The sequence below is a fragment of the Salvia hispanica genome, chromosome 5, assembly GCF_029641045.1.
Source record: "Salvia hispanica isolate PSC_SH4W2 chromosome 5, Shi_PSC_v1, whole genome shotgun sequence".
Lineage (NCBI taxonomy): Eukaryota > Viridiplantae > Streptophyta > Magnoliopsida > Lamiales > Lamiaceae > Salvia > Salvia hispanica.
Window position 1 is genome coordinate 36,013,165 of NC_142696.1, and position 26,622 is coordinate 36,039,786.

The 26,622-nt window shown below is 36.1% G+C and overlaps 3 protein-coding genes and 2 pseudogenes across 6 annotated transcripts; 1 reads left to right on the forward strand and 4 right to left on the reverse strand.

Moving 5' to 3' along the window:
* Positions 1 to 1,309: 1,309 nt before the first annotated feature.
* On the reverse strand, positions 1,310 to 4,772 carry LOC125190555 (putative disease resistance RPP13-like protein 3). 2 transcript variants are annotated; one of them, XM_089059460.1, is made up of 3 exons: positions 4,197 to 4,772; positions 1,694 to 3,951; positions 1,310 to 1,587 (listed from the first exon to the last, which is right to left on the reverse strand). In XM_089059460.1, the coding sequence occupies exons 1-2, from the start codon at positions 4,626 to 4,628 to the stop codon at positions 1,717 to 1,719; spliced, it is 2,667 nt and encodes an 888-aa protein (XP_088915586.1). In that variant the 5' UTR covers positions 4,629 to 4,772; the 3' UTR covers positions 1,310 to 1,587; positions 1,694 to 1,716. The 2 variants fall into 2 exon arrangements, with proteins under 2 accessions (XP_088915586.1, XP_047943838.1); XM_048087881.2 differs by having other exon boundaries at positions 1,310 to 1,567; positions 4,197 to 4,771.
* Positions 4,773 to 5,771: 999 nt separating this feature from the next.
* Positions 5,772 to 9,422, reverse strand: LOC125189092 (putative late blight resistance protein homolog R1A-10; annotated as a pseudogene). Its single transcript, XR_016130802.1, has 3 exons — positions 8,913 to 9,422; positions 6,449 to 8,673; positions 5,772 to 5,991 (listed from the first exon to the last, which is right to left on the reverse strand). The product of XR_016130802.1 is annotated as a putative late blight resistance protein homolog R1A-10 (transcript).
* Positions 9,423 to 12,328: 2,906 nt separating this feature from the next.
* On the forward strand, positions 12,329 to 18,112 carry LOC125190490 (putative disease resistance RPP13-like protein 3). Of its 2 annotated transcripts, XM_048087815.2 has the most exons (5): positions 12,329 to 12,886; positions 14,964 to 15,105; positions 15,214 to 17,209; positions 17,444 to 17,488; positions 17,880 to 18,112. In XM_048087815.2, the coding sequence occupies exons 1-4, from the start codon at positions 12,467 to 12,469 to the stop codon at positions 17,454 to 17,456; spliced, it is 2,571 nt and encodes an 856-aa protein (XP_047943772.1). In that variant the 5' UTR covers positions 12,329 to 12,466; the 3' UTR covers positions 17,457 to 17,488; positions 17,880 to 18,112. The 2 variants fall into 2 exon arrangements, with proteins under 2 accessions (XP_047943772.1, XP_047943771.1); XM_048087814.2 differs by having other exon boundaries at positions 14,964 to 17,209.
* Positions 18,113 to 18,167: 55 nt separating this feature from the next.
* LOC125190491 (protein C2-DOMAIN ABA-RELATED 4-like) lies at positions 18,168 to 19,402 on the reverse strand. The gene is made up of 3 exons (XM_048087816.2): positions 19,290 to 19,402; positions 18,817 to 19,125; positions 18,168 to 18,725 (listed from the first exon to the last, which is right to left on the reverse strand). Exons 2-3 carry the CDS (start codon positions 19,048 to 19,050, stop codon positions 18,339 to 18,341), a joined length of 621 nt encoding a protein of 206 aa, XP_047943773.1. The 5' UTR covers positions 19,051 to 19,125; positions 19,290 to 19,402; the 3' UTR covers positions 18,168 to 18,338.
* Positions 19,403 to 20,876: 1,474 nt separating this feature from the next.
* LOC125189443 (uncharacterized) lies at positions 20,877 to 22,142 on the reverse strand (annotated as a pseudogene).
* Positions 22,143 to 26,622: the final 4,480 nt, after the last annotated feature.

Consider the following 26,622-nt stretch of genomic DNA (forward strand, 5'->3'; position numbering starts at 1 on the left):
ATATATGATATAACAAATTCTTATGGATTTATGTGATGACTTGGATTAATGCGATTAATTTATTGTTTAATTTAATAAATTACTCCCTCTGTCCGCCATTAAATATCTCATATTAGACCGGCACGAGTTTTAAGAAATTATTTGACTTTATAAAGTAAACAGGGTAGAAAAGTTGGTGGAATGTGAGACCTACTTTTATATTAGTTTTATAATAAAATGTGAGTGAAGTGAGTTAGTGGAATGTAAGGTCCACTTACCAAATATGTTAAAAGTGAAATGAGACATTTATTGGAGGACGAACGAAAAAGAAAAAATGAGACATTTAATGGCGGACGGAGAGAGTAGATCTTTGAAATTGATAAAATATGAAGGTAGATTATATTTATTATATTTTTCTATGACAATGGCTTCCATATTTTGAACATTATAAATTGTACATTAATAATTTCATATTGATGGTGTTAGACATTAAATTTTACTATGTATTGTTTAAGTAAGATTGTTCTTCTTATATCTAAAAATGTTTTAATCAATATATATGCTTTTGTTATTTAATATAATTTTAAATAATATACTAATTGCATAATTGGTTTTAACATTTTACTTATATTACTATAGATTGAGATTATAGTTATTAGTTGTGATTAATTTTACTATATTATAAATTTATTTTTATACTTAATTATTGCTATATTCATACATCTATTTAATTAAAAAAAATTGATAGGAATATTAAATATATAAATTGTAACTTGCGGAAGTATAATTGTATATGAAATTGAGAAAACCATCTTAAACCTACTTAATCCACAACTTTTATTTATTTTCTGAAAAAAATGATCAATAAAGATTCCCTATTTATTCTCGTGATGATCTGAATTCCTAACCTATTGAATTGAGAAAAAATGTTTTATCAACTGAGTAGTGTTTCATCGTCTTCTTATGTTAGTATTTTTATTGTACGGAATGTGTTCAAATAAATAAAAAGCCTGATTTTTGTAATTAAAATTTGAAGATAATTTATAATAGAAATATTTAGGCATAGATAGAATATATAAGAAAAAAGTAGAGAATTCTAGAAGAGAAAAAAATAGGATGAAAACTTTAGAACAAATACATATGTAGTTTATATATATCCCTATTGTAAATATTTTGTAGATGTTAAGTTTCGCAAGTTTAGTTTTTTTAGTTTTCAAATTCGAGTGATGATAAAGTGATATATTAAATTAGTTTCCGTAAAATTAATTGAAGCGTGCATCGCACGGGAGTGTAGATACTAGTTATAATAAAAGTTGAATATAGACATAAATATAAAAAGGTGAAATATGCAGTTAAAATTTGTTGAAGTATTAGACATGACACAAATTTTGAAAATAAATCTACAAACAAAGGTCCGACGGAATAAGCAAACCGTTATTCAGCAAAAAAAGTATTCACTTATCTATGAAATTCAATACATAAATACACAGGCCACGTTCTCTCTACTCACTTCTCTTCTCTTCGGCGACAAATGCAAATGCCTTCCTTAGATCATCAAGCCATCAATAAAAATTGTGATTCCTTCAGCCTTATCAATCGATGCATTTACTTTAGATAACAGATTAGATTGATAATCTATAGAGATTGAGTACTTTTAAGGTAAAAAAAAATTTAACTGATAACTCAAATAGTCAAATTAAAAAGTTAAGCATACCTGTTTTGCTAGGAAGGGAATGGTCATGCCTCAGGAGGAAAAATGGAAAGCCTAAATTGTCTTGCAACATTGCCTTTGATATCCTTTGTCTTAGCTTCTATCTTCCTTGCCGACGCCGCTGCTCGTTCTGACCGAAAAACGTCGAGCTTCACGAAACTGGGGACCTCAGCGAGCTCAACCGGAATCTGCTGAAGATCCTTACAGTTTTTGAGCTCAACATGTTTGAGCCTCGGAAAATGATGGGGCGAAGCCAACCAAATCTTCAAATCCGTGCGGCCAATGTGCAAGATCTCAAGATGCCGAAACCCCCCATCGTTCGCCTGCCAAATCTCGCCTTGGAACGCCTTATCCTTAAGCTTCAACACCTCCAGCTTATCAAGCGACCCTATGATCGACATGTGCCGCCATTCCAAGGCTGTCGCCGACAATGTCAAGATCCTCAGTTTTGGCGGGAACTTGTACGCCTGCGGGAGTCCCCTCAGCTGCATCCCTGATGGCGGAGCGAGGAATGCGTCGTTTAGCAATTTCAGCTTCTCGAGGTTGCTCAAGTTTCCCAGGCTCTCGAATGAGCCACTCTTGTCATCCAGGAGCAGAGATAGTTTCCCGCGAATGCCCAAACGCTTCAAGTTACGTGCCTTATCAAAGACATCCGCAGTGCAGGACTCAGGTGAGATGGTCCCGAGTGTCTGGATCTTCTCACCCGCGCCCTTGCTGCTTTTTCCCGCTAGTTCCAGAGTGGCCGAGGCGTTGGTTTTGAAATGGCGTAGCTGCGTCATGTTGAGAATGTCCGCTTTCATTGCGAGTGTTTGGGAATCCGTCCGGACGACCAGAGTTTGGATGTTCCATAGCTTTGTAAATGTTGATGGGAGGAACTTTAGACTCACTGATAGGACGAGGTACCTCAGGTGAAGCAAGTGGTACATGTCGCTCGGGAGTTTGGTGAACTTGATGGGCTCAACGTCTAGAACTCGAAGAAGCTTGAAGCCTCCAGGGATGTGTGAGATGTCCCCTAGGGGCATGATTGATTCATCCCTCGGGAGACAAACAAATGAACGAACACTAGGGCCGTACGGCTTCCTGGAAACAAAGTCCAGGACATTGGAGTGGATGCAGAGGCGACGAAAGTTGAGTTCTGATGAAGCTGAAACCGATGGCTGGAAGCCTTCATCCTTGGACATCTTGATTTCTTGCAGGAAACCTTCGCGGTCTTTTCCAGCTTCGGTTAAGCAGAAGTCGCGAAGCATGTCATGGATCCGACATGTCTTAACTTTCCCATTGAACTTCAACTTGACTGCTCTGACTAAGTTTCTGTTGATAAGCTCCTCGAGATAGTTCTCTGCGGTTTCTTCGAGACTGACATTCTTCTGTTGTATTAGTCCTTCTGCAATCCATAGACGAGTCAATTTCCATGCAGAGATTTCATAGTCTTCTGGAAACATTCCGAAGTAAAGAAAGCACTCTCTCAAGTGGTAAGGCAATTTCTCATAGCTTAACAGTATAATCTTCTCCATGCGTTTGCCCGCGTCCGCGTCCTTGAGGTAGGTGTCGAAGCTTTTAGAGACATCCTGCCAAGTAGATTTCATGGCGGACGTGTCCCCTGAAAACTTCTTGACAAGGATGCCTCCAATGACTACAATTGCAAGAGGAAGGCCATCGCATCGCTCTGCGATGAGGCTTCCTTCAGCTTCTAGCTCCTGAGGGAACTTGGGCTCTTGGAAGACTTCCAACTGCAGAAGCAACTTACTTTCCTCCAGTGTAAGGAAACGCAACATGTGAGGGCCCCTACGACGGTTCACATGCCACCCAAGTTCCTTCTGACGACTAGTGATGATGACTTTACCCCTGGGATTTCCCTTTGGCAAGGCAATGAGAAGTTTGTCCCAATCCTCACAACTCCACACATCATCCATGACGAGCAGGAACCTTCCGGTGTCCAGGTAGCCGAGCACCATGTTGGCTAAGTCCTTGTCGGATTTGGTTTTGATGTCATCAGTGAGTCTGGTGAACTCTTTGAGAATGGCTAGAAAGATATCCTTCCTTTTGAACTCTTGCGATACATACACCCATATACGTGTGGGGAACTCGTACTGGATTTCTGGATCGCGGAAGATCTTCCCTGCCAACGTCGTCTTGCCAAGCCCAGGCATTCCAACAATAGTGATCACCTCAAGCTCCTCGCAATCCGCATACAGATATTCTTTCAGTTTTTTGGCCTCGTCGTCAAAACCCACCACATTCGTTTCCCTAACTTGAGGGGCCTGTATCATACATTCATACAAACTCACAAAAATCAATCAAAAAAGCAGATTATATACAACAAATATTCGAATATTCTTCCAATCTAACAAGAGACATTGGGTTTTGGACAAGTATTATATGATTTAGAGCGAGATTAGCAAAATAAAAGGGCTTTTAAGTCCTAATAAAATGACACTAATTAAATAGTAGTAATAATAATTGGAATTAAGGATCAAGTGAAGAGATCTAGAAGGCGTTGACTGACCTTGTCGTCGTTGTGATCGGCGGCATCGTGAACAGTGATGTTGGCGAAATCGATGATATTGTTCTTATCCTTGTAGATATCATCGATCTTCTGAAGCACGGCTTCGACCTTGGTGGCGATGCTGATGGTCTTGGGGGGGCCCTGGAAGGCTCGATGGAAGTAGCCTTTGCTCTTGTTCTCGGCGGACTGGGTGACGTAGGCGTCGATGATGTCCTCGGCCTCGTAGACGGCGTTGCGGATGCGGCGGATGAGCTCGCGCAGCTTGTCGTCGTCCCTCCAGTGCTTGGGGGCGTCTTTGAGGAAAGATTTGAAGAGGCGGAGATGGTTCTCCAGCTTCTCCACTTGATCCTTGGCGTCTTTCAGCAGATTCGCGTGGTGGACTAGAAGTTGCTTTAGGTTTTCCAGCAGGAACTCTACTGCTGCGTCCGCCATTCTTCTTAAATTCTCTCTCTACTCTCTACTCTCTACTTCTCCCTCACACTATCGCATCTTCTCTCCAATAATTTGATTGCTGCTTTTTGAATAGTTGATCAAATTATAAGAATCCAACTAGATGAGATAATGTGGAATAAAAGTTGTTTTATAACGTGCTCAAAATTTGATTTTTTCCATTCATTACAACTTTGATCTTTTCATCATTTTTATACTTGCGTCCATTATCAGAAATCGTATTCACACCCAAATTCCTTTTTTAGTTTAACCATGGGTGTAATATGCCGGTAACTACTACATTTGAATGCATATAAAGAATTCCAATTGATAATGATAAAGGTTCGAGCTTCAGGGTACTGTCGATAAAATAAATATGTTTTCAATCCAATACATAAGGATGAAAATTAATTATATTTACAGATTGTAACACATTTAATTATGATAATTTTAAAATATTAATTTGAAGTTTATATATATAAAATAAAAATTAAACATTTGAGAAATTTTAAAAAATAGTCTAGAAATTAAATATTAGGAGTATCTAATAGTAGTACTACTAGTTAATTTATTCTTTTTAATTTATCTATATTATATTATATTATATTAATAAAAATTTAATATATGTATATTAAATATAAAATTGAATGTTTTTTTATAGTTATTTACATTATGAAAAATCTTTAATAAAGTATTGGATTAAGTGTCAAACAAGAAGAAGTAATTGACAATAGTTGCATCAAGGTCCAATCCTTGGGCTAGCCATCAGATTTTGAGTTAGGCACACTCAGATTGTGGGCTAATCGAATTAGTATAATTTTACCGGACTACAAAATTTTAAATCCTAAACGGCTAAATCTCTAAATTTAGTGGGCGAGTCAATCTACATGTTGCAGGAATTGCATTGACATCCCTAATCGCAGGTGTCATTACCCATACAAATCAATAAATGAAAATTTAATTTGGTTCCATGTCATATTTTCTTAGGATGGTTCCATGTCATATCTTAGTTTACAAAATTGAAAAAGAATTGCAGTCTACTAAAATTTCACAAATCTGTTAGTTCCGTTACTTATGGAAATTAATGAAATCAAATTATTGAATTAGAAGAATCCATTAAAATAAATAAATTACAAGATGTGGTCATAAAATATAAAAGTGGAGGGACCTTGGAATATGTCTTTCCACCAAAATCCAAACGACAACATGATTATTATTGAACATCAGTCCACAATATTTATCACTAAAATTGCACAACATACAAAGATAGGACCCAAATGAAAATACAAGATAATCCAATAATGCACTGATTCAGTTATTCAGTAGGCATAATCTCCAACTCCAGTCACTTCTTTGCATGAAGTGCCTGCATGCGTTTCAGAAATTAAATGTATTATTACTTCTATATTTGCATTTCTTGTTCTATTAGTACTCTAATAATACATGAATCTTCTTAATATCAAATCTCATTCACTGGCTTACTTCACATGAATCCATCAATTTAGTAGGCAGACCATAAATTCATCAGTTTAATCTCAAAAAAGCTAGGTAACAAGCAACCCCACTTCAATCAATCCTAGTTTTGCACTTGAACTATAACTCTACCTTTGAATACACGAACGTTCAATTATACTGATTTTTCACATGATTATCAATTTTTGACAAATTACAGTGAATAGCAGGTGAAGTAGTGTAAATATAGTCATCTATATAAGTCATTCTTTTACTTTATGTGCAAACCAGAATTTATGTATAGCATAAAAATTCATACGTAGGAATATGGAGAATCAAGTAATGGTGGATTCCAAACTGATTTAACTTACCACATAGTTTCATGCTTCTGCAGGAAAAATGGAGAGGGTGAAGGGGGCGCCATCCTTCTTGGCCGCAAGAAGCTTGGCAGAGGCATTTGCCTCCTTACAGCGCTGCAAATCCAAGTATTCCAGCTTGGGAATATCAGCCAGCGCTATGGGAACTTCTTTAAGCTTCTCACAGTTGTGCAGCTCGAGCCGTTTAAGGCTGGGGAAATGATGCGCAGACGCCATCCAGATCGACAGATCCGTCCGACCAATGTGCAGAACCTCAAGAGCGTCGAAGCCTCTCTCATCCACCTGCCAACGCCTTCCCACAAACGCATTGTCCTTGAGCTTCAGCACCTGCAATTTCTCCAATGATCCTATAACAGACATGTGAGTCCAATCCAGAAACGTGTTCAGTAGAGTCAGGCTCCTCAGTTTCACCGGGAATTTATAGGCCGGGGGGAGGCCGTCAAGCTTCCCATCCGAAGCCGCCTTTGGGAAAACATCATTGAGAAGCTTCAGTTTCTCAAGATTGCTCAGCTTCCTCAAACTATCAAATGATCCACTCTTGCCATCAAGGAATAAGGATAGTTTGCCACGAATTCCAAGCTTTTTCAGATTGCGAGCCCTGTCGAATATTGCCTCTGTGCAGCTCTCTGGTGACATTGTGCCTAGGCTCTGAAGCTTCTCGCCTTCTTTGCTGTCTTTACCTGGCTTGGCTAGAGTGGTGCACACGTTCGTCTTCAAATGCCTTAGCTGAGTCATGCTCATGACATCTGCTTTGATTTCAAGAGCACGCGATGTTGTGTCAACTACAAGAGTCTGTATGTTCCAAAGCTTGTTGAAGGCTTTAGGGAGAATAGAAGCCTTTGAGTTCGAGTCCAGCTTCATGGATAGTGCAAGGTACCTCAAATGAATTAACTGATAGAAATCACTTGGTAGTTTGCTGAATTTGAGGGGCTTTGCTTCTAAAACTCTCAAAAGCTTGAAAGCTGCAGTAATGGCCGAGATTTTGTCACTTGGCAGCTCTATATCCTCAGAGAATGTAACAAACGAGCGAACGTAAGGGCCTCTTGGGTTTTTATTGAGAAATTCCACGACATGTGAGTGAATGCAGAGGCGACGATGCTTCTCCCCATCATTGACGGAAGGTTGAAGCCCTCCATCACTAGACGGCTTGATTTCTTGGAGGAAATTCTCCCTGTCTTTCCACCTTCAACCCTGCAGAATTCACGTAACATATCATGAATTCGGCACGACTTGACTCTCCCATCGGCCTTCAATCTCTCAACCCTAACTAGATTCCGATTGATCAGATCATCGAGATTGAATTCAGCAATCTCCTCCATGCTAAGGCCATCCTTAGGCTGTATTAGTCCTTCTGCAATCCACATCCGGATCAATTTCCATGCTGGGATCTCAAAATCTTCTGGAAACATCCCCAGATAAAGGAAACATTCCTTTAAGTGGTAAGGCAACTTCTCATAACTCAAAGATATGATCTTTTCCATGCGGTTCTGTGAATCATATTGGAGGAACGTAGTGACACTAGTGGAAACTTTCTCCCAAGCAGCAACAGATCTTGAAACCTTGGTGGCAAGAACGCCTCCGATCACCACAATAGCCAGTGGCAGGCCGTCGCAATGCTCAGAAATCTCTCTCCCAACACCATTCAACTCAGAAGGGAACTCGGGCTTGCTGAAAACCTCCCACTGTAGAAGCTCAACACTCTCCTGTAAATTCAAGTTACGCAAATGGTGCGGCTCCCTGAAGCGGTTGGCATACCTCCCCACGTCCACTTGACGACTGGTGATCATGACTTTCCCTGTCAAGTTATGCTTAGGCAAACAGACTCTGAGCTTCTCCCAATCCGTAGGCTCCCACACATCGTCCATCACTAGCAAGAACTTGCTTTCCTCTAGAACACCCGATATCTCGTCAGCGAGCTCTGATGCGCTCTTTTTAACGTACTCTTCCTCGTTGAGGTTGGTCACCATCTGTCTCAAAATGGAAAGAAACACCTCCTTCACTTTGAACTCTTGAGAGACGTAAACCCATATACGGGTGGGGAATTGGTATTTGATGTCGGGATCGTGATAGATCTTTCCGGTCAATGTAGTCTTGCCCAGGCCAGGCATGCCAATGATGGAGATGACATCCACATACAAAGTGCTTGCGTTGAGATACCCAACTATCTTGTCAGCCTCATCTTTTAGACCCACCACATTATCTTTTCTTGATGGTGTAGGCTGTTTCAAAGAGTTCATGTATTCAAAGCAATGTTAGTTACATTGGGAGTTTGAGTCATTTGTTCATAGAATTTCATCCCTAAATAAGTTATCTGCCCTACCAAACATCCGCTTATTGAGTTAATTAACAACATCTATAAATATGATGGCTAATTAAGGAGTGATACTATAGTTTAATCGATGATAAATGAATGAATTGAAAGTAGTTACAACTGAGAGAGAGAGAGGGGAAAAGGTACCTGGAGAGCGTCTTCGTCAGGGCCATCGTTGGCGTTGGCGAGATTGACGAGGTCAAACTTGTCCTTGCCGCCGTAGATCTGGGTGATCCGGCGGCAGATAGCGTCGACCTTCTCGGCGATGTCGATGAGGCTAAGGCCGTTGGAGGCGTTGAATAATTTGGAGAAGTAGCTGTGGGTCTTTTTCTCGGCGGCCTGGGTGACGAAGGCGTCGATTACGTCGTCGGCGTCGTAGATCACGCTGCGGATGTCGCGAACCAGCGGCTTCAGCGCCTCGTCCTTGCGCAGCTTCTTACTCGACACCTTCTTCAGGAACGATTTGAAGAATCCGACGTTCTCCTGCAGCTGCTCCACCTGGCCCTTGGCGTCTTTGATTAGCTGCGCGTGGTGGAGCAGCAGCTGCTTCAGATTTTCCAGCAGGAACTCCACCGCAGCGTCCGCCATTTTTGCTCTCTTTTCTCTCTCTAGATTTTGGTACAAGTTCCAGTTAATTATTGGGCATCTTTTTTTGAAAGGTTTCGTTAAACTTTATATACTAATATGGTCCATCAATATGGACGTGATGAATCATGATATATAAAATATGCTCCTCATTTCGGTCCCCACAAAATAGTGCTCCAAATCCAAAGTAAGAATAAAATGATTTTAATTGGTTTATCAAAAATGGTTTATCATTTCTATATATGCAACATGGTCGTACATTGAGTTTTTATTGTGTTGACTTGCAAACAATTTAATCTATTCAACTCAAATTAAACTACGGTCCGTTAAGAAAATTCTCAAGATCGAGAAACACAAACCTGACATGCCACGATCATATTCGAACAATAGCTATCACAACATGATCATATTTGAATTGACGCGGCACGATACGATGACAACATAATAATAATAATAATATTAACTGAACAACACACATTAGAACGACACGAAAGGGCGTAGACATGTTGCAGAGGAGGTTTGACCAAACAACATGATTGTCATGCTCATGATAAGTGAATGCAAAGAATGATGATACCATGTATTAAAAGGGAGTAAGAAATAAAAACATAATCATAGCTAAGTACTAACAAAAATAATAAGAAGAAGAAAGAAAAAAATAATTATAATAATAACTTTAATCATAAGTAGGAACACTACTATTCAATACTCCTCCTTCCATTTCAAATAGAGCATTTTATATAATATTGTTTTGTAAGCAAATAAAATATAGTAGAATATAAAGTAGAGAATGTTATTTTTATTATAAGAAATATATTAATTACTAGAATGTAACATTTAAAAAAAAATACTATTTACTTATAATAGAACAGAAAAAATAGTAATGATGATATGAAAGACTTGGAGATCGTGTTGGTAACAAAGCTTAATGCAAAAGTTGGGAAAATAATTGTTGCAGCTTAGAAATGTACTCCTAATTTGAGATCAGTAAAGTCTTATACTCCATATCGATGAATCAATTAGGACCGCTCGTTTTTTACTCTTCCCATGGAGTTGATGTGTTTAACTGACCTTAAATTAGTTGATTACACAAACAAATTCTCAAGAACTTGATGCTTAAGTGCCTTTAATTTTGATAGAATGCGATATATAAAAGACAAGTTTTTCCTTTAATTGCAAATATTTATAAGTTTTGGATTGTTTAATAAAATTTAGATATTTTGGTTGACCAATCAAAAAGTTAATTCAATTTATAAATATAGCTATTACAAATTTAATCACCATTTATAAAAATTATTTGAATCAATTCATCTATTTATATTTTGGCCGTTATAAATTTTTGGCTTGGAAGTTTTCTTCATTTGGCTGTTATAAATTTTTAATAATTGTAATTTAATTTCAATATTTCAATAATAATCATTACATAGATCAACCATGGAATTGGGGTTACACGAATTAGAAGATTTGTAACTTTGTAACCGCCACATTATTAGGAATTGTATTAATAATAATTTAATGTAAATTTTTAACACACTATAACTTCTCTATATATTTTTTTCTATATATATGTGCCATTCACTAGCTTATTACTCACTTTCTCATTACCTTTACCTATAATCTATTACATTACTGAATTTTCTACGAATTTGTTTTCAGTATGATTCTTGCTTTCTATTAATAGTATCTTTTCATATTTCTACATTTTATGCATTCTTTAAGTGTAATTATTATGTTACTAATATTTGTTGTCATGTTCTTATCAGAGAGGATAGTTAAAACCATGGAAATGAGATTTCTCTATTAGCAATCTACCATAACTTTATCAATCAAAGGTTGACATCATGGACGCATTCACATTGCCAAATTTGGTTTTGAAATTGATAAGTATTTTATAAAATTTTATAGTACAAATGATAGGTTGTGTTCACATTATTCACAAATGAAAATATTTCTCGAAAGTGCAATATGGGGGGTCTGTAGTTGACTATGTTTGAAGTTCTTATCTACATATGGGAGCAAACTGGCCTGGCTGAGAAGATGGTGTCGACGCAAATGAAAGTGTTGGAAACGATGAGCTATTGGAGATAGATAAGGGCCGATGGGCGATGTGGCAGAGCTGCATGAGCATAAATGATTTGAGATTCTATTTTTTATTGAAATTTTCATTTCTTGGTTGCATTTTGATCTATTAATGGACTTGACTAATTTGCTATTGTTAATTGATTTTCTAATAGTGAAATTATTGAATGTTATATGATTAGTAATTAAATGGATTGATGAACAATGTAATTAATTCCAATATAAGTATTAAATTAAAATTTCAACATTATTAAAAAAAATCTACAAGACAATATGGAAAGTTATTTTGATTTTCCAACATTACCAAAAATTATTAATAACATAATCAAAATTCCTTCGTAATTAAATGTCATTAGTTTATATTGTATTAGTGATTAAAAACTCTATATAATTTTATTTTTTATCATAATTTATTTTATTTAAATTTTCAATTTTATATGAGAAAATTTAATAGACCGTGTAACGCACGGGGTTGATACTAGTATGCATGATATACCACCTTAAAGTGATAGGAATATTATATTTTCAATTGTTAAAGTTGACCATTAAGTATTGATATTTAAACATTGTTAATATTGAAAGATAACTCAAGAAGCAATCGTCATAACTAAACAAAGAAGCAAGGCAAATAGCTCGTTAACGGAGAGGCCTAACCCAGTGACTGCCAGAAGCCCATAGCCCAAGGCCTCATATTAATTATGCGACTAGTGAGATTCGAACTCAAATAGCAAGATTTGTCCCTCCGTTGCCAACTACTACTGCTGCCCCTGCAGCGACAGACAGTCATATCCATTGCTCATATTTTTATGGTCGGAGCGAGTGTCTACTTAAAATTGTTAACAATTTATAACAATTGAGCCATAATCCGATTATATCAAAATATTGCTGGGGAGGTGGTCTTTGTCAAAAGTATTGCCAAAAAAATACTCCGTACTACTACTCCTACTATGTTATAGAAATTGGTCAATTTTGTTAGTGCGTTTACCAGAAAACTAAAACCCCAAATCAGTTACACTGCAGAGAGAGAGAGGTTTTTAATGGCGGACGCAGCAGTAGAATTCCTCCTTGAAAACCTGAAGCAGCTACTGGTCCACCACGTATATCTAATAAAAGATGTGAAGAGTGATCTGGAGAAGTTGGAGAACGATCTCCGTCTGTTCAAAGCCTTTCTCAAGGACTCCTTGAAGAGGCGGCGCAAGGACGCCGTCCTGCGCGAGCTCGGCCGACAAATCCAGAGCGTCGTCAACGAAGCCGAAGACGTCATCGATTCCTTCGTTACGCACGCCGCCGATAATAGAAACAAAAATTTCATTTCCAAATTTTGGTCAGCAAAAATCGATATCGCTGACCAGGTTGACTCCGTCTGCCGGAAGATCAAAGATATCTACGGCGACAAGAGCAAATTTGATATCGCCTTCCTCCCTGTCGACGACGTAGATCCGCCTGAACGAATTGAGGTCAGCTTTTTCTGTCTCCTTTCATCTCTCATATTTCCTTCGATTTATGCTAATCTATTGTTGAATTGTGGATCCTAAAATTGGAATTGAGTATAATTAGTAAAGTAGATTTCTTTCGGAATTGACTGTGGGTGGTAGGTGGACAGAATACTATTATTGGTCCAAATAAATGCACATTACTCCTTCAAGTGTCCATATGAATTTACTTTGTTAAATGTATATATAAATTCACTAATTACTTTGAAATGATAAATGGTTGTACACTATGGAGTAATATTTAATCAATGTCTCAAATACATTATTTTCATAAGAAATACTATAAGTTCAGAATAAATAAATAATCAGTGATATACTACACAGATAAAAGTAAAAATCAAATTGTAGTTTAATATATCAAGCTTGACTCATGTTTTATTTTTAACTTTGCTAATTCGGCTCGGAAGATTATATCTTATGATTGAATATGTATTATATTTAATGTTACAATTTAATCCTAAATTGATAATCATATATTGTAATAATAATAAGTTACAGTCACCCTCCACCTAAAATAATCTCACAACATAATTCTAGATGAATAATCATATGATAATCAGTTATAGCAATGGAACGACATCCATATATTATTATTGAGATCCAAGGATATTATGCAACATTGCTTAATGCCTTCATCCACACACAGGTTCTCAAGACTATATGTTGCATATTTTAGAGTATATATTATGGGCATATAGATACATAAAAATTCATAACAAATTATTGTAAAATTAATTCTAATCACAAGAGTAAAGCTAACAAAGTGAGAGCCGAATCCACATGAAGATAATTTAACTGAAAAGCTTTAACAAGCGAGAACTATCCTAACATGATTGGGAATTGCTCAACACATGTAACCAAGATTATATCCTATAACTTGATTCAATGCAATTAAAGGCCGTGTTTGTTTCCCTCTCCGTTGAATACTTCATGAGAATTGTATGACTAAGATAAGTTGAACACGTCTCAAAGTGTCTACTCATTAACCTATTGTTGTCTAGGACAACACAACACAGATAAAAAGAAATGCCACAGAAAAGAACTAAATTACGTGGGCCGTGTGGCTTGTAAACACATTGTGTGGTCCGTAATATGCTTTTTGGGCGAGATTCCATTGACAACATGCACACGACTCTTTGATGGTCTTTTATGTCCCAAACTCCGTCATTTGTTCAGTAGCTTGCTTCGATCCACCACCTATAGGATTCAATTAGCATCCAAGTGAATCTATGAAACACTTAAAAAGTGCATAAACTAAAAGAAAAAAATTACTACAATTCGATTCATATCAATATGACCCTACATTAATGTTTTTTTATCCCCTTTGTTTATGAACTGACGCTATTGTGAATAATAGTTGAATACAAGTATTTGATAATTACCAAATAGAAAAGTAATAACCGTTTTATCTCTTAATTGGTTCCAATCATCTTCCTTTGTTGATAATTATCTCCTAGCTTTGGACTCATATTGTGCAATTCTTATAATTGTATATACAGAGAAACGATGATCATGCGAAGTAAAACAAGTTGAGATGGTAATATATATAATTGAGATCAAATTCTTTTGTATATTTTTGAGATGCATACATTAATGTCAACCAATAAATGTTAGTCGCGGGGTATGGACGAACTACACCAACTTCATTAGTGTTTTGTTTTTTGATTGTAACATAAAATTTTAAGTGTGGTGAATTCATACTGCTTAAGATATCTTTCAGCATTCTTATATGAAAGAACTGTCTTTCTTTATTGTTTAGAATTCTAGATAATGGACAATACATGTATGTGTTCATATTTTTCAGCAACTAAAGAAATTTTTTTGTCATCACAAGTGACCCTGCTGCCGTTATTCAAAGATAGTATTTTCGATGGAATCTAAACATAAACTCTAGATCCTTATAAAATCTTGGGACCATAAAATAATAGTAGTAATCTTTAATGGCTAGTCTGCTAGACTCTTATTGATTGATTTAATTTGTTTCTGGTTTAACAAAATTGTTCTATATTGATCTTGTATATTTTGTTAATCATTTGAACAGGCCCCCATACTTAGGAAACACAATGTTGTGGGTTTTGAAGATGAGGCAAAAACTTTAATGGGATTTCTTGCTGAAGAAACTGATCATCTTGATGTCATCTCCATCATTGGGATGCCGGGCCTTGGAAAGACTACACTTGCTGGTAAGATCTTTCATGATCAACAGATCAAGTACCAGTTCCCAGTGCGCATATGGGTTTATGTCTCTCAAGATTTCACTAATAAAGATATCTTTCTTTCAATTTTGAAAGAGTTCACTAAGATATCTGAGGAGATTAGCAGCAAAAGTAACGAGGAGTTAGCAGGTTTGGTGGCTAATCATCTGGCAAATGTGAAATTCTTACTAGTCATGGATGATGTATGGGCACCTGCTGATTGGGAAAAACTCCAAATTGCTTTACCGACCAGTAAGAAGGGCAAGGTTTTGATAACCAGCAGGCTAGTGGAAGTGGGTTGGTATACTAATCGCTCTAGAGGTCCTCATATGTTGCGTTTCTTGAATCATAATGAGAGTTGTGAGCTTCTGCAGTTGGAGGTATTTGGTAAACGTGAGTTCCCTCAAGAGCTGCACTTTGAAGGAACGGAAATAGCTAAAAGATGTTGTGGGTTGCCACTTGCAATAGTAGTCATAGGAGGCATTCTTGTAAAGAAGTTTTCTGCTAACGGTGATATGAGTGTCATTAGACGAGCCTGGGAGAAAGTCACGGAAAGTTTCAATACATATCTAAATCTTGACAACGATAAACGAATGGCTAAGATCATATCATTGAGCTATGAAAAGTTACCTTCGCACTTGAGAGAATGCTTTCTCTATGTGGGAATGTTTCCTGAAGACTTTGAGATCCCGGTGTGGAAACTGATTCGAATGTGGATTGCTGAAGGTCTGATACAACGAAGGGATAATATCAGTTTGGAGGAAATTGCAGAAAGCTATCTGGACGATCTTATCAATAGGAACCTAGTTAGAGCTGAGAAGTTGAAGACTGATGGTAGAGTTAAAACTTGTCGTGTTCATGATCTGCTACGTGATTTCTGCAGAACTGAAGCTGGAAATGAAGGGGATAATTTCTTTCAAGTAGTCAAGATCAGTGATGGAGGTTTTCAACCTCCAGTTTATGAAGAGTACAAGTGTCGCCGTCTTTGCATTCATTCTGAAGTGTCAAGATTTCTCGTGGAAAAACCTAAAGGTCCGACTGTCCGCTCATTTGTTTGTTTCTCCAAAGACGAAGTCCCCATTCAGCCAGAATACATTTCAGCCATTCCTGCTAATTTTAAGCTGCTAAGAGTTTTAGAGGCCAAGCCGATCAAATTCACTAAACTCCCGGGTGAGTTGTACCAATTGGTTCACTTAAGGTACATTGTCCTGGCTATCAATTCAACCACAGCAGTGCTTCCTTCAGCTTTCTCAAAGCTTTGGAACATCCAAACTCTTATAGTCGACACAACATCTCGTACCCTTGATGTCAAAGTGGATATTATGAACATGATCCAGTTAAGGCATTTCAAGACTAACGCATCTGCTACTTTCAAGATTGTGAAAAATAGTAAAGGAGGTGAGCAGATTCAAACACTCGGAACAATCTCACCAGAGAGTTGTAGTGAAGATGTTTTTAGCAAGGCTCGGAATTTGAAGAAATTGGGTGTTCGTGGAAAGCTAGCCTGGCTTTTGGAAAACAAGAAAGGGTCCTTTGATAGTTTAGGGAAATTAGGTAATCTTGAAAAGCTGAAGCTGATTAATGATATCATCCTCTGTTCAGGAGCAGAGCGCCAACTGCGTGGCCTTCCTCCGGCTTATAAATTTCCGACAAAACTGAGGAGCCTAACACTATGTGATACTTCTCTCGACTGGGCACATATGTCCGTCCTGGCCTCACTTGACAAACTTGAGGTGCTTAAGCTCAAAGACAAAGCGTTCTGGGGTGAAACTTGGGAGGCAACTGATGGTGGTTTTCGCCATCTTGAAGTCTTGCATATTGGAAGAACAAATCTGAAAAACTGGATAGCTTCTCACCATCACTTCCCTAGACTTAACTGGCTCGAGATAAAGAACTGTGAGGATCTCATAGAAGTTCCAATTCAGCTAGCCGATATACCAAACTTTAAACTTTTAGACTTGCACCGGTCTAAAAATGCAGCTAAATCCGCGAATGCAATTCTTGGGATTAAGAGAAGGCGTGAAGATGAGGTTCCTGCCAATCCCCGTCCATTCAAGCTTTCAATTTTCCCTCCCGAGGCTGAGAAGGAAAGGCAAGTACAAGATTATCAATGATCTATTGAATTCCAGAAGTTAAAAGATGTTTCATATTTGTTCCTTGATAGGTTATTTGGTTTCCCTAGGTTGATGTTTAGCTTTATGACATTTTGAGGGTGTATGTTTAGTTAAATGTTTGCATTGAAGCAACTAGTAACTGATATGCTCCTCCATATTATGACTTCTTACATTTTATAACTTAACTAAGTGGTTTTATTTCTTGTCTCTAGGTGTGAGAACTAGAAGACTCTACTTCATATATTTTTTCAATGAAGGTATGTATTGTGCAATAAATTTTTTTTTTCCAACTTATGTGTTCACTTTAAAAACCTCCAATTATGAAAAATAGCACAATTTACACCCCACGTTACACAGCCATAGACTGATAATGACCTCGTTTGATTCTTGAACAAGATTCTTATGCAGCCTAAACATCTAAAGTTCACGTATAATCAATCCACCTAAGAATCCGGCATGATGATTCATAATTCTACAGCCGAATTACATGTGTAAATAAACTTTTTCCAAAATTGATGGTTTTTTGAAGTGTAACATGAGTTTGGGATTTTTTTAACCTTGGCCTGTCTTAAGGTGAGATGGTCTTACACAAGTTTTCAGTGTTTTATAGTTTGATCTCATCAAGTAATTGGCTCATTGTCAATACAGATATGGCGAACAAAGGTTCCGAAGAAACCAGAGAAGAAAGAATTATCTGAAGATAAATTATACGTTGGAGTTCTGGTTCTGGTAATCAGTTGTAATTGTTGATTTTGTGTGCTGACTTTAATTATTTAGACCATGTTTTAAGTCATTGGAATGCTCCTCTATTCATGTATCATTCGGCCCGACATCACATTCGCTGTCTACAAGCTAAGCCAATTTAGAAGTTCGTTCCTCTATATTGCGATCTTGAAGTCTTGCACCAATCTAAAAATGCATCTAAATCTGCCAAGGTAATTTAATTGTGCTTATTTGACTATGAAGTATGATCAAGTTGGCAATTTCAGTGAATCATCATCAAGACATGTTTGAATATATTTACTTACACTTGCAACAACAACAATGAAACAAAGGTGAGATACAAAAAATCAGACGTGAACGTAGTTTGAGCAGCGATGACGATGGCTAGAAAGCTTTAGAGCCAGGAAGATCAATCCATTGGAGCTGAACTTGGAGCTCACCACATTCAACATTTTTGAGTCTCAGGCACATGTCCTGCATAATCTTGCCATCCCTCCAAACAACACTGCTCTCTTCCACCAAGCAGTTGCTCCGGCAGGGCTGTATCGTCTTGATTCTCTTCCCATTTGGAAGCTCCGTTGGGTGCATCTTCAAGACCTCCACGAACGGCCGTATGTCAAACTCCGCGTCTCCCATGGAGTCGTCCATGCTGAACGTGTCGTGGTCGTATACCTCAAGTAAAACTGGCTGCTCGGCATCCGTAACAGAAAGTGTCAAGTCCTCATTCCATTCTGGATTTACATCCTTTCTGATAACTCGGGTCTTCATCCTCTGCATTCCATCATATAATATATAAACATGCACATTGAAATGCAAATTAAAAGTATAAATGCATGAATATGTAAAATAGGATATTGGGAACCTGGTTGCCAATCCTGACAACAACGTAGGGATCGCTGCTTCGGACGTCGCGCACAGCGAGATTAAGGCCTCGCTTGATACGAATCCGAAGCAATCCCAACAGATCATCCATCACCATATGCGTTGGATTGTGTCCATGCCCCAACACCGGCGATGGCAATGGCGATGGCGATGGCGAATGCTCCGCTGCATCGTGGCGCATTGGAGATTCTGAATGTGGAGAACCCGCCGCCATTTATTTATGATCAAACAACAAATTTCTAATTTTGCGCCCTTATTATGTTTCTTGTCTTAAAAATTGGTTGCCGCCCTGCAGAAATAAAGGAGAAATAATTATAGCTAATATGGGGAGAAAATATGATGAGTTTGTTTGTTAAATTAAAAGAGAATTAATGTTGTATGTTTGCATGCTTCAAATTTGAGATGAGATGAAGAAGTAGGTTTTTTGGGTTGATTGGAAGTGTTTGTGTTTACCAAATCTAATTGCAAGAGAGCGGGGAGTTCCCATTAAAGTATGAGCATTGAATATATGGGAAAGTATTGTATGTGAGAAATTGAGGTAACCGGTTGTGTTAATGGTGTTAATGGGACTACAAAGTTGTTGGATTTCATTGCTGCTTACGGCGAAAAGGGCGCTCTGAATTAGTATACACTTTTAGGGAGAGAATTGATCAATACTAGTATTATAATTTCTTTTAAAATATTTGATTAGTTGACGTGTATATTACTATGTGAATATTTTGTGGGAGCTGTAGAACATCGTTTCGGGTTTAATCATTAAAAAAAATTGTATTTGTAGTGTCAAACTTAATACGACATTGTTCAACTCTAGATAAAATAATTGTACATAATTTCCACCCAATATACAAATCAACTTCGAACCATTATCATTCAAAACAGTTATTTAAATTTTTATAAGTTGGGCATTATTTAATTATTCCAAAATTTTCATTTAATTAGAAGAAAACGTTCAATTCATCCATATCTCAATCATGCGATGCTTTTTCTTGCTTATAAATAAATTTATGTAGAGAATTAATTACAAATAGCTAAATTATTTTTCTTTTTTCAATATAAAAAGACTCTTTGACCCCTCGAAAGTTTTTCGAAATGGGCAAGTTCGTCGGAAAAGTCTAACTAATTTATTAGTAATTAGTTAGACTTTTCCGACTAACTTGCCCATTTCGAAAAACTTTCGAGGGGTCAAATGCCTTAGAATTCAAAGAGGAAAAGACATAATTTATTTTATGTTTATTCATAACCTATTGAGCAAGAAGAAAGGAATTACTCCTTCAAATATTAATTAATTGAACCATGACTATAGTAAATTCTTATTCATTTTATAATCACTTGACATTTACCAAAATTAATAAATGAGAGTATCAGCAAGATACAGTCAAACATTGAGTCCATATACTTCCACAGTTCCAGCCATCTTAACATGCCAACCTGACTTGGGGGGGTCAGGTTTAACAAAATTTTTGGTTTGAATAGTTAGCCAAATCCATAGGAGGGTCAAGCCTGGTCTAAAAATCTTTGCATTGTACATAAAGCATTTCGAATTTGGTAATTTTTTTATTTTTTCTCGACCAATTAAAATTTTTGGGTGGACAGGCGCAACCCAATTTATGGAAAGGAATTATGGCCTTGTGTGGAACCAACAATATGTCTATTCATTACTATTGGAATTAAATTATAAGTATACCTCTAGGTAAATGCTAAATATAGTACTACTGTAGTACTTTGTTAGAAGCATCACCCACTCGTGACATCAATGATCAAACAAACTTATTAATCACTTGAAATAGAACTAATATGTTTCAAGTTATATCAAAGATTAAATGTCCTTTTTGGTCCTTAACATATAAAGATTTTTTTATTTTGGTCCATAACATTATCTTTTGAATTATTTGGTCCCTCACAAATAAAAACGGGTCACATTTGATCCGAATTGGACGGAAATGGTTAACTTTAACAGTCAACGAAAATTAATCGAATTTTGACCGGATTAAGTTAATAATTAAGTTAAGAATAAGTTAAAAATTACACTGCCTGCCGGAACTAGTCTCCTCTCCTCCGCCGCCGGAGCCGGTCCCCTCTCTTCCACCGCCCCTCTCCTCCACCGCCAGAGCCGGTGCTGCCGCCACCGCTGGTATTACTAGTTCTGCTGCTTGATCCCGTAAATTTCTTCTTCCACCAATCCCTCTCACCACCGCCCTTCCACCCCTCCAGCTTCGGCGAAACTCTCCCACTCCCACCACCACCAACAACAACAACAGTTTTGTTCCTTCTCTTAGACAAACGCAACCGGAAACGCCATATTCAAAAAGAACCCCTTATACAACAGTTATCCTCGAAGCTCAATCACCGCTCAATTTTTCTGCTCTCTTCCTTCTTCAATCCCGTCGCCGCTCCTCCTCGATCCGAACCGCCTTCGATTTGATTCTCCGCTCTGTGATGATGCTCGACTATATCCTTGAGCGAGAGCTCGTACGACGATTCCGGCATGTGCCTCACCATCTCCATGAGCTCCGACCGCCCTCTCGCGACCGCCTGAGCTCGCGAATCCGGCGAGAGAAGGGGGAGCGACGGACTAGAGCTCCTGTTCCTCCACAGAGGCGGCGAGATCGCACCGGAATCGTCGGTTTCCACTTTCCATGGCACGAATCGGCGCGAGTTGCACCTCGGAGTAGTGATTCCTGCGGCTATGATAAAGCTACGGTTAGGATTTTGATGGGATTTTGGGATTTTGAGATGGTGGCGGAGGAGAGGAGACCGACTTCGGCGGAGAGTACCGGCTCCGGCGGCGGAGGGGAGAGGACCGGTTCCGGTAGCGTAATTTTTAACTTAATATTAACTTAATTCTTAACTTAATTATTAACCTAATCCGGTCAAAATTCGATTAATTTTTGTTAACTGTTAAAGTTGACCATTTCCGTCCAATTCGGACTAAATGTGACCCATTTTTATTTGTGAGGGACCGAATAATTCAAAAGATAATGTTATGAACCAAAATCAAAAAATCTCCATATGTAAAGGACCAAAAAGGACCTTTAGTCTATATCAAAATTAAGATTTTAAAGAATCGATTGAAATGGTATTTTCATTTCTTTTACTTTGAAAATTATCAGTATTGAGAAAAATAATGACGTCGTGAGAAGGTAAGCATGAGGATCAATGGTTGCAAAGCAATACTACAATATATGGGGGTGTGATAGCAACATATTGTTACTATTCATTAATAACAATTAATGATGAAGACAAAGTCAATTACCACGTCACTGCCATTGCTAGTTCTAGGTCAACAACCTTCCCCACTTCCAACATTCTTGCTCACTTCCAAATCCATTTTCAAACATATACATACACGCATTTATATGCGTGACCTACTCATATAATATTCGTGAGCATATTTTGATTAACGAGAGTTTTTCTCCAACAAATAAAGATTCATTGTAAGTTTGTTTGGTGTTAAAGTGAAAAATGTCAATTGAATTTTTTAGATACTGAAAAGTCTTAAACAGTCAACATGGGTTGCATATCGACACCTTACTATAGTTTTTCATTTCTATTTTCTACTTAGTTATGCACGAACTATTAATCCTCATCATTGTCAATTCGTCTTATTTTACGCTTAACGACACACTCAAATTGCACATCAAATTTTGATAATCACAGAAAAAACCAAATTATGTGAACAAAATTTTACTCGTAACTTATTGGAGTATATGAAAATATCATACTATATCGATATCCAATTTATGAACACTAAATATGGAGAATATATTAGTAGGTGTATGTAGCAAATAATTTTGAAACAAACATTGAACATTAATTGCATACACATACATATAAGCTAACTATTTGATTAAACTTACACAATCTCTCCATGTCGACTTATTATCTATTGACTTATTGAGTAAAATGAATGGACCCGTGGCAGTATTTTTATTTTATGAAACAACTTAATTCTCAATAATGAATTTATACATATAGTTTGAAAAGAGGTAATTAAGAACAACAATTGTTCCAATTAATAATGATACATGCCTTGGCTCACCCAATTAATACTATGAAATCGCGTATTTCAGTTGTATAATGTGTCAATTTTAATAATTTAATAAAAATTTCAAATTCATTAAACAAGAGATGGACCATCTGATTAACAACAGAAAGACAAGATTTGTAGATAGGGATGTATGAATTCAACGGTGTGGATTCCCACATGTAATACCAACCACAATCATTCCTTCAACGGATGAGAGTCAACATTAGACAAATGCCGTTGGATGAGCCGTTGGGAAGATTGGACGGTCTGATAAATAACATAATTCAGTTCACACACATAATTATTCGAAGGATTAAATCTAAGTGGACAAATTTATCCCTGCTAGGGAATGCTTTTCACGTTATTGGAGATGGCAATAAGGGTATGTACTTGGTTTAACATGGTGAAATGTTGTATATAAAACATGTGAATAGAAAAAGTGAACATTATCATTTAAATTACTACTCCTATAAGTTTTGATTCACATCTAGTAATTTTTATAACTTTTGAAAATACCGAATTAAATTATATTTATAATTGTCTCATACCATTAAAATTTTTATACTATTATTTAAATCATAATTTTTTTGTTAACTTATGGACAATTTAGCTTTGTTCTATATTAAGGTGTCAATTTCTAAATGATTGTTACACAGTGACAATGATGACAATCGCAAGTCACAACAAATTTTATCAAAATATTAATTGTAAGGGACAATTAAGCTTTTATTATTTAATTTCTGAATTAAAATTATGGGATTGACTAAAAATCAAAGTTATGATTTAAATGAAACTTTTTTTTATAAAAGTTACGAGATTAACCAGAAATCAATCAAAATTATGGGAGTAATTCATATTTCGTTTGAGATGCCCCAAGGTAAATTATTCATTTCCTCTTTTTAACAAAACTAACTAGTTTGATTTCTCTAACTTTATTTTCTTTTTTATTTTAATATATCTTCATTTGTAATATTATTTTTTTATTTTCTCTCAGCTTATTAACTAATGATCATTTTTTCTCAATTTTTATGTTTAAAAAAGAAGCATCTCACTTAGCACCGTGAGGAGGTCACTATGTGGAACTGTCATATATGTGTAATAATTTATCTTTTTAGAGAAAATCATTTAATTGTATATGTCAACGTTGACTGCAAGATTTTCTCTTCCCTTTTTTTTTTTGTTTATCGCGAATGAATTATGAAAATGAATATTAATATTAAGGAGCTATCACTTAGGCTGACAGTACCGGTCTTAATCATCGACGAATAAGCATACTTTAAAACTTTAGCACTCCCATTTGTTGGACTTGGAATTTTGGAAGCCATGCAATATGTACTATACAAGTAATATTCCTAAGAACTTTGATTTGGTAAGACATAAAAAGGGTGATGTTCTGTTGAATATAACTAACTCCTAATTTGATATTTTATCTAAGATCTAGTATTAAAGAATTGATATGCTATGTACTATCTTGCATATGCATATTGCAAATGTACGAAAGGTATTTGTTCTTTCGGGCTATCGAGGTTTGGCCTTTCAATTATTGCAACTATTGATATATAATTACTGAGAGATCTTTTGTAAGAGGTTTGTCAGTTACGTTTTTTATAAATAATTTTTTATCCTCTTCCCTCCCTAACTTTCACTACGGATATATTTCGATATTTAATTCAATAATCATAGTAAGGAAGTCATTATACGTATTCAATACGCTTAAAGAATTCAAAAAATGTACACAAATACAATAAAGTAGGAACCAAAATAAACTTTTATACACCATCCATAAGTATCTAGAAGACCACAAGATATTCCTAAAATATCACACTAACACATTATTCAATCCGAAGGAAAACACCACACAACACATTGTATTTGTCAACTTACGTTTTTATAAATTTTGAAACACAACAATAATTTGTGATATACACTTTTTTATAAATAATTTTTTATGCTCTTCCCTCCTAACTTTCACCACGGAATATTTCAATATTTAATTTAATAATCGTAGTAAGGAAGTAAGTCATTATCCAATATATATACGTATTCAATACGCTTTAAAGAATTAACCAAATGTACACGAATACAATAAAGAAACTCTAAAGTAGGAACCAAAATAAATTATGCACCATCCATAATATCTAGAAGATCACAAGATAATCAATAAATAAATTGGAATGGGCCCATTACACGTAGGACCCAACACTTTAATATATCGTCATTATCTACATTATTTACAAGTCAATAACTACTCTTCCACAGTCAGCTCACAATTAGCAAGTGCTAAAGCTAAACATTGGGTAATAACATAGTTTTATAGAATTACAGTCCCTAGTTTATTCCCGGCTTTGCCTTTTTCCACACCATAAAATAATCACACCAATAAAAAATAAATTTGAAAATAAAAATTCCCTTAAGTTTCTAGAAAACTTGATTAAGTATAATAATATAACTAAAAATATATAAGGATTTATGCATAGGTCAATTTTCATTAACCCAAAATAATCTTTGACAAGATGACGCGTCGATATAGACATCTATGAATCACGGGTTTTCGTCAACTTCAAAAATTAATTTAATTAATATTTTTTCATTTATTTGAGAGAGATAGGAAGATAGAGACCAAAGTCAACCAAATGCTGTCACCGAACATGGCAGAATATTAATTATTGTAGTCTCTGATAATTCTTTTGACTTCATCAAACATTTGAAGCATTATTAAATTGATTTAATATATTGATTTTGGATTTCAAAATTCGGAACTGGGTTGATTTAGATCTGCTCAGAGTAGTATATAATTGTGTGGAGATCCATAATCATACTACTAGGAGTTAATTAAACACGTACATAGTTTTAGTAGATCAATTTTTAAACCATGTTTCCATGTGATAATTAAACTAATCAATTTTGACCGGATATTTTGATGGTGAAAGACCCGAATTAAGGACTTAATTATGCGTGTACGCAATTGATGACGTTAATTCAATTATGGAATAGAATAACCATACCAAATTAACTTTTTTAAGCATGTAAACTAAAAGAAATGCTCATAGTTTACTACTCAGAAAGTAAGAAAAATAAAAAAAGACGAATTAAATATCAAACTTGACTTTTAAGTACGAAATTGATAGACTGGATGAGTGTTAAAGTAAGCCACAAGATCAATCTCATGTTAATCAATCTATGAAAATAATCACCTACCATAACACATAAGCTCAAGAATCAAGTGTCCCAATAATAAGTTCGCTAATCTTGGTATGATTGAGCATAAAATTCCTATAAATGTAATAAAGCTATATTAATGCATCATCCATCCATTTGCCTAAGACATACCTTCACTTCAACTGAATCAATTTCTACTTTGGGATCATTTTACGTTAGAGATTCCCACAATAGAAACTTTGTTTTACATATGTAGGACTCGGTAAAACTGTAACATGAAACGTGTATTTAAAAATATGTTTTGGGTATGCGTTTAATACTAAAAAATCGATCCTCGGTAACACATTGGCCTTGCAAAGTTGATTATGCGGGATCATTACTGGGAGTTATCACAGTTGTTAACAAACTTATTTTATACACAAAACAAAATAATAAATCCATAAAAATTTTCTCTGACGATCCTTGCTCATTTAGTATGACTTCTTGTTGGAATTTGGGTTATATTGGTGAGATCTTTGATCCAACAGTAAAGAGATTGTGGTTATAATAAATGTCATGTGGCTTTCTTAATTTCCAATTAAATAATTTTTTTATAAGCCA

What these genes read in the sequence shown, in the direction of transcription:
- LOC125190555 (XM_089059460.1), bottom strand. Translation starts at nt 4,628, where the DNA reads ATGGCGGACGCAGCAGTAGAGTTCCTGCTGGAAAACCTAAAGCAACTT. An exon ending in CCGATCACAACGACGACAAG is followed by an intron (nt 3,952 to 4,196) that starts GTCAGTCAACGC and finishes TGTATGATACAG; the next exon opens with GCCCCTCAAGTTAGGGAAAC.
- LOC125190490 (XM_048087814.2), top strand. Translation starts at nt 12,467, where the DNA reads ATGGCGGACGCAGCAGTAGAATTCCTCCTTGAAAACCTGAAGCAGCTA. An exon ending in ATCCGCCTGAACGAATTGAG is followed by an intron (nt 12,887 to 14,963) that starts GTCAGCTTTTTC and finishes TCATTTGAACAG; the next exon opens with GCCCCCATACTTAGGAAACA.
- LOC125190491 (XM_048087816.2), bottom strand. Translation starts at nt 19,050, where the DNA reads ATGGCGGCGGGTTCTCCACATTCAGAATCTCCAATGCGCCACGATGCA. An exon ending in TTGTCAGGATTGGCAACCAG is followed by an intron (nt 18,726 to 18,816) that starts GTTCCCAATATC and finishes GATGGAATGCAG; the next exon opens with AGGATGAAGACCCGAGTTAT.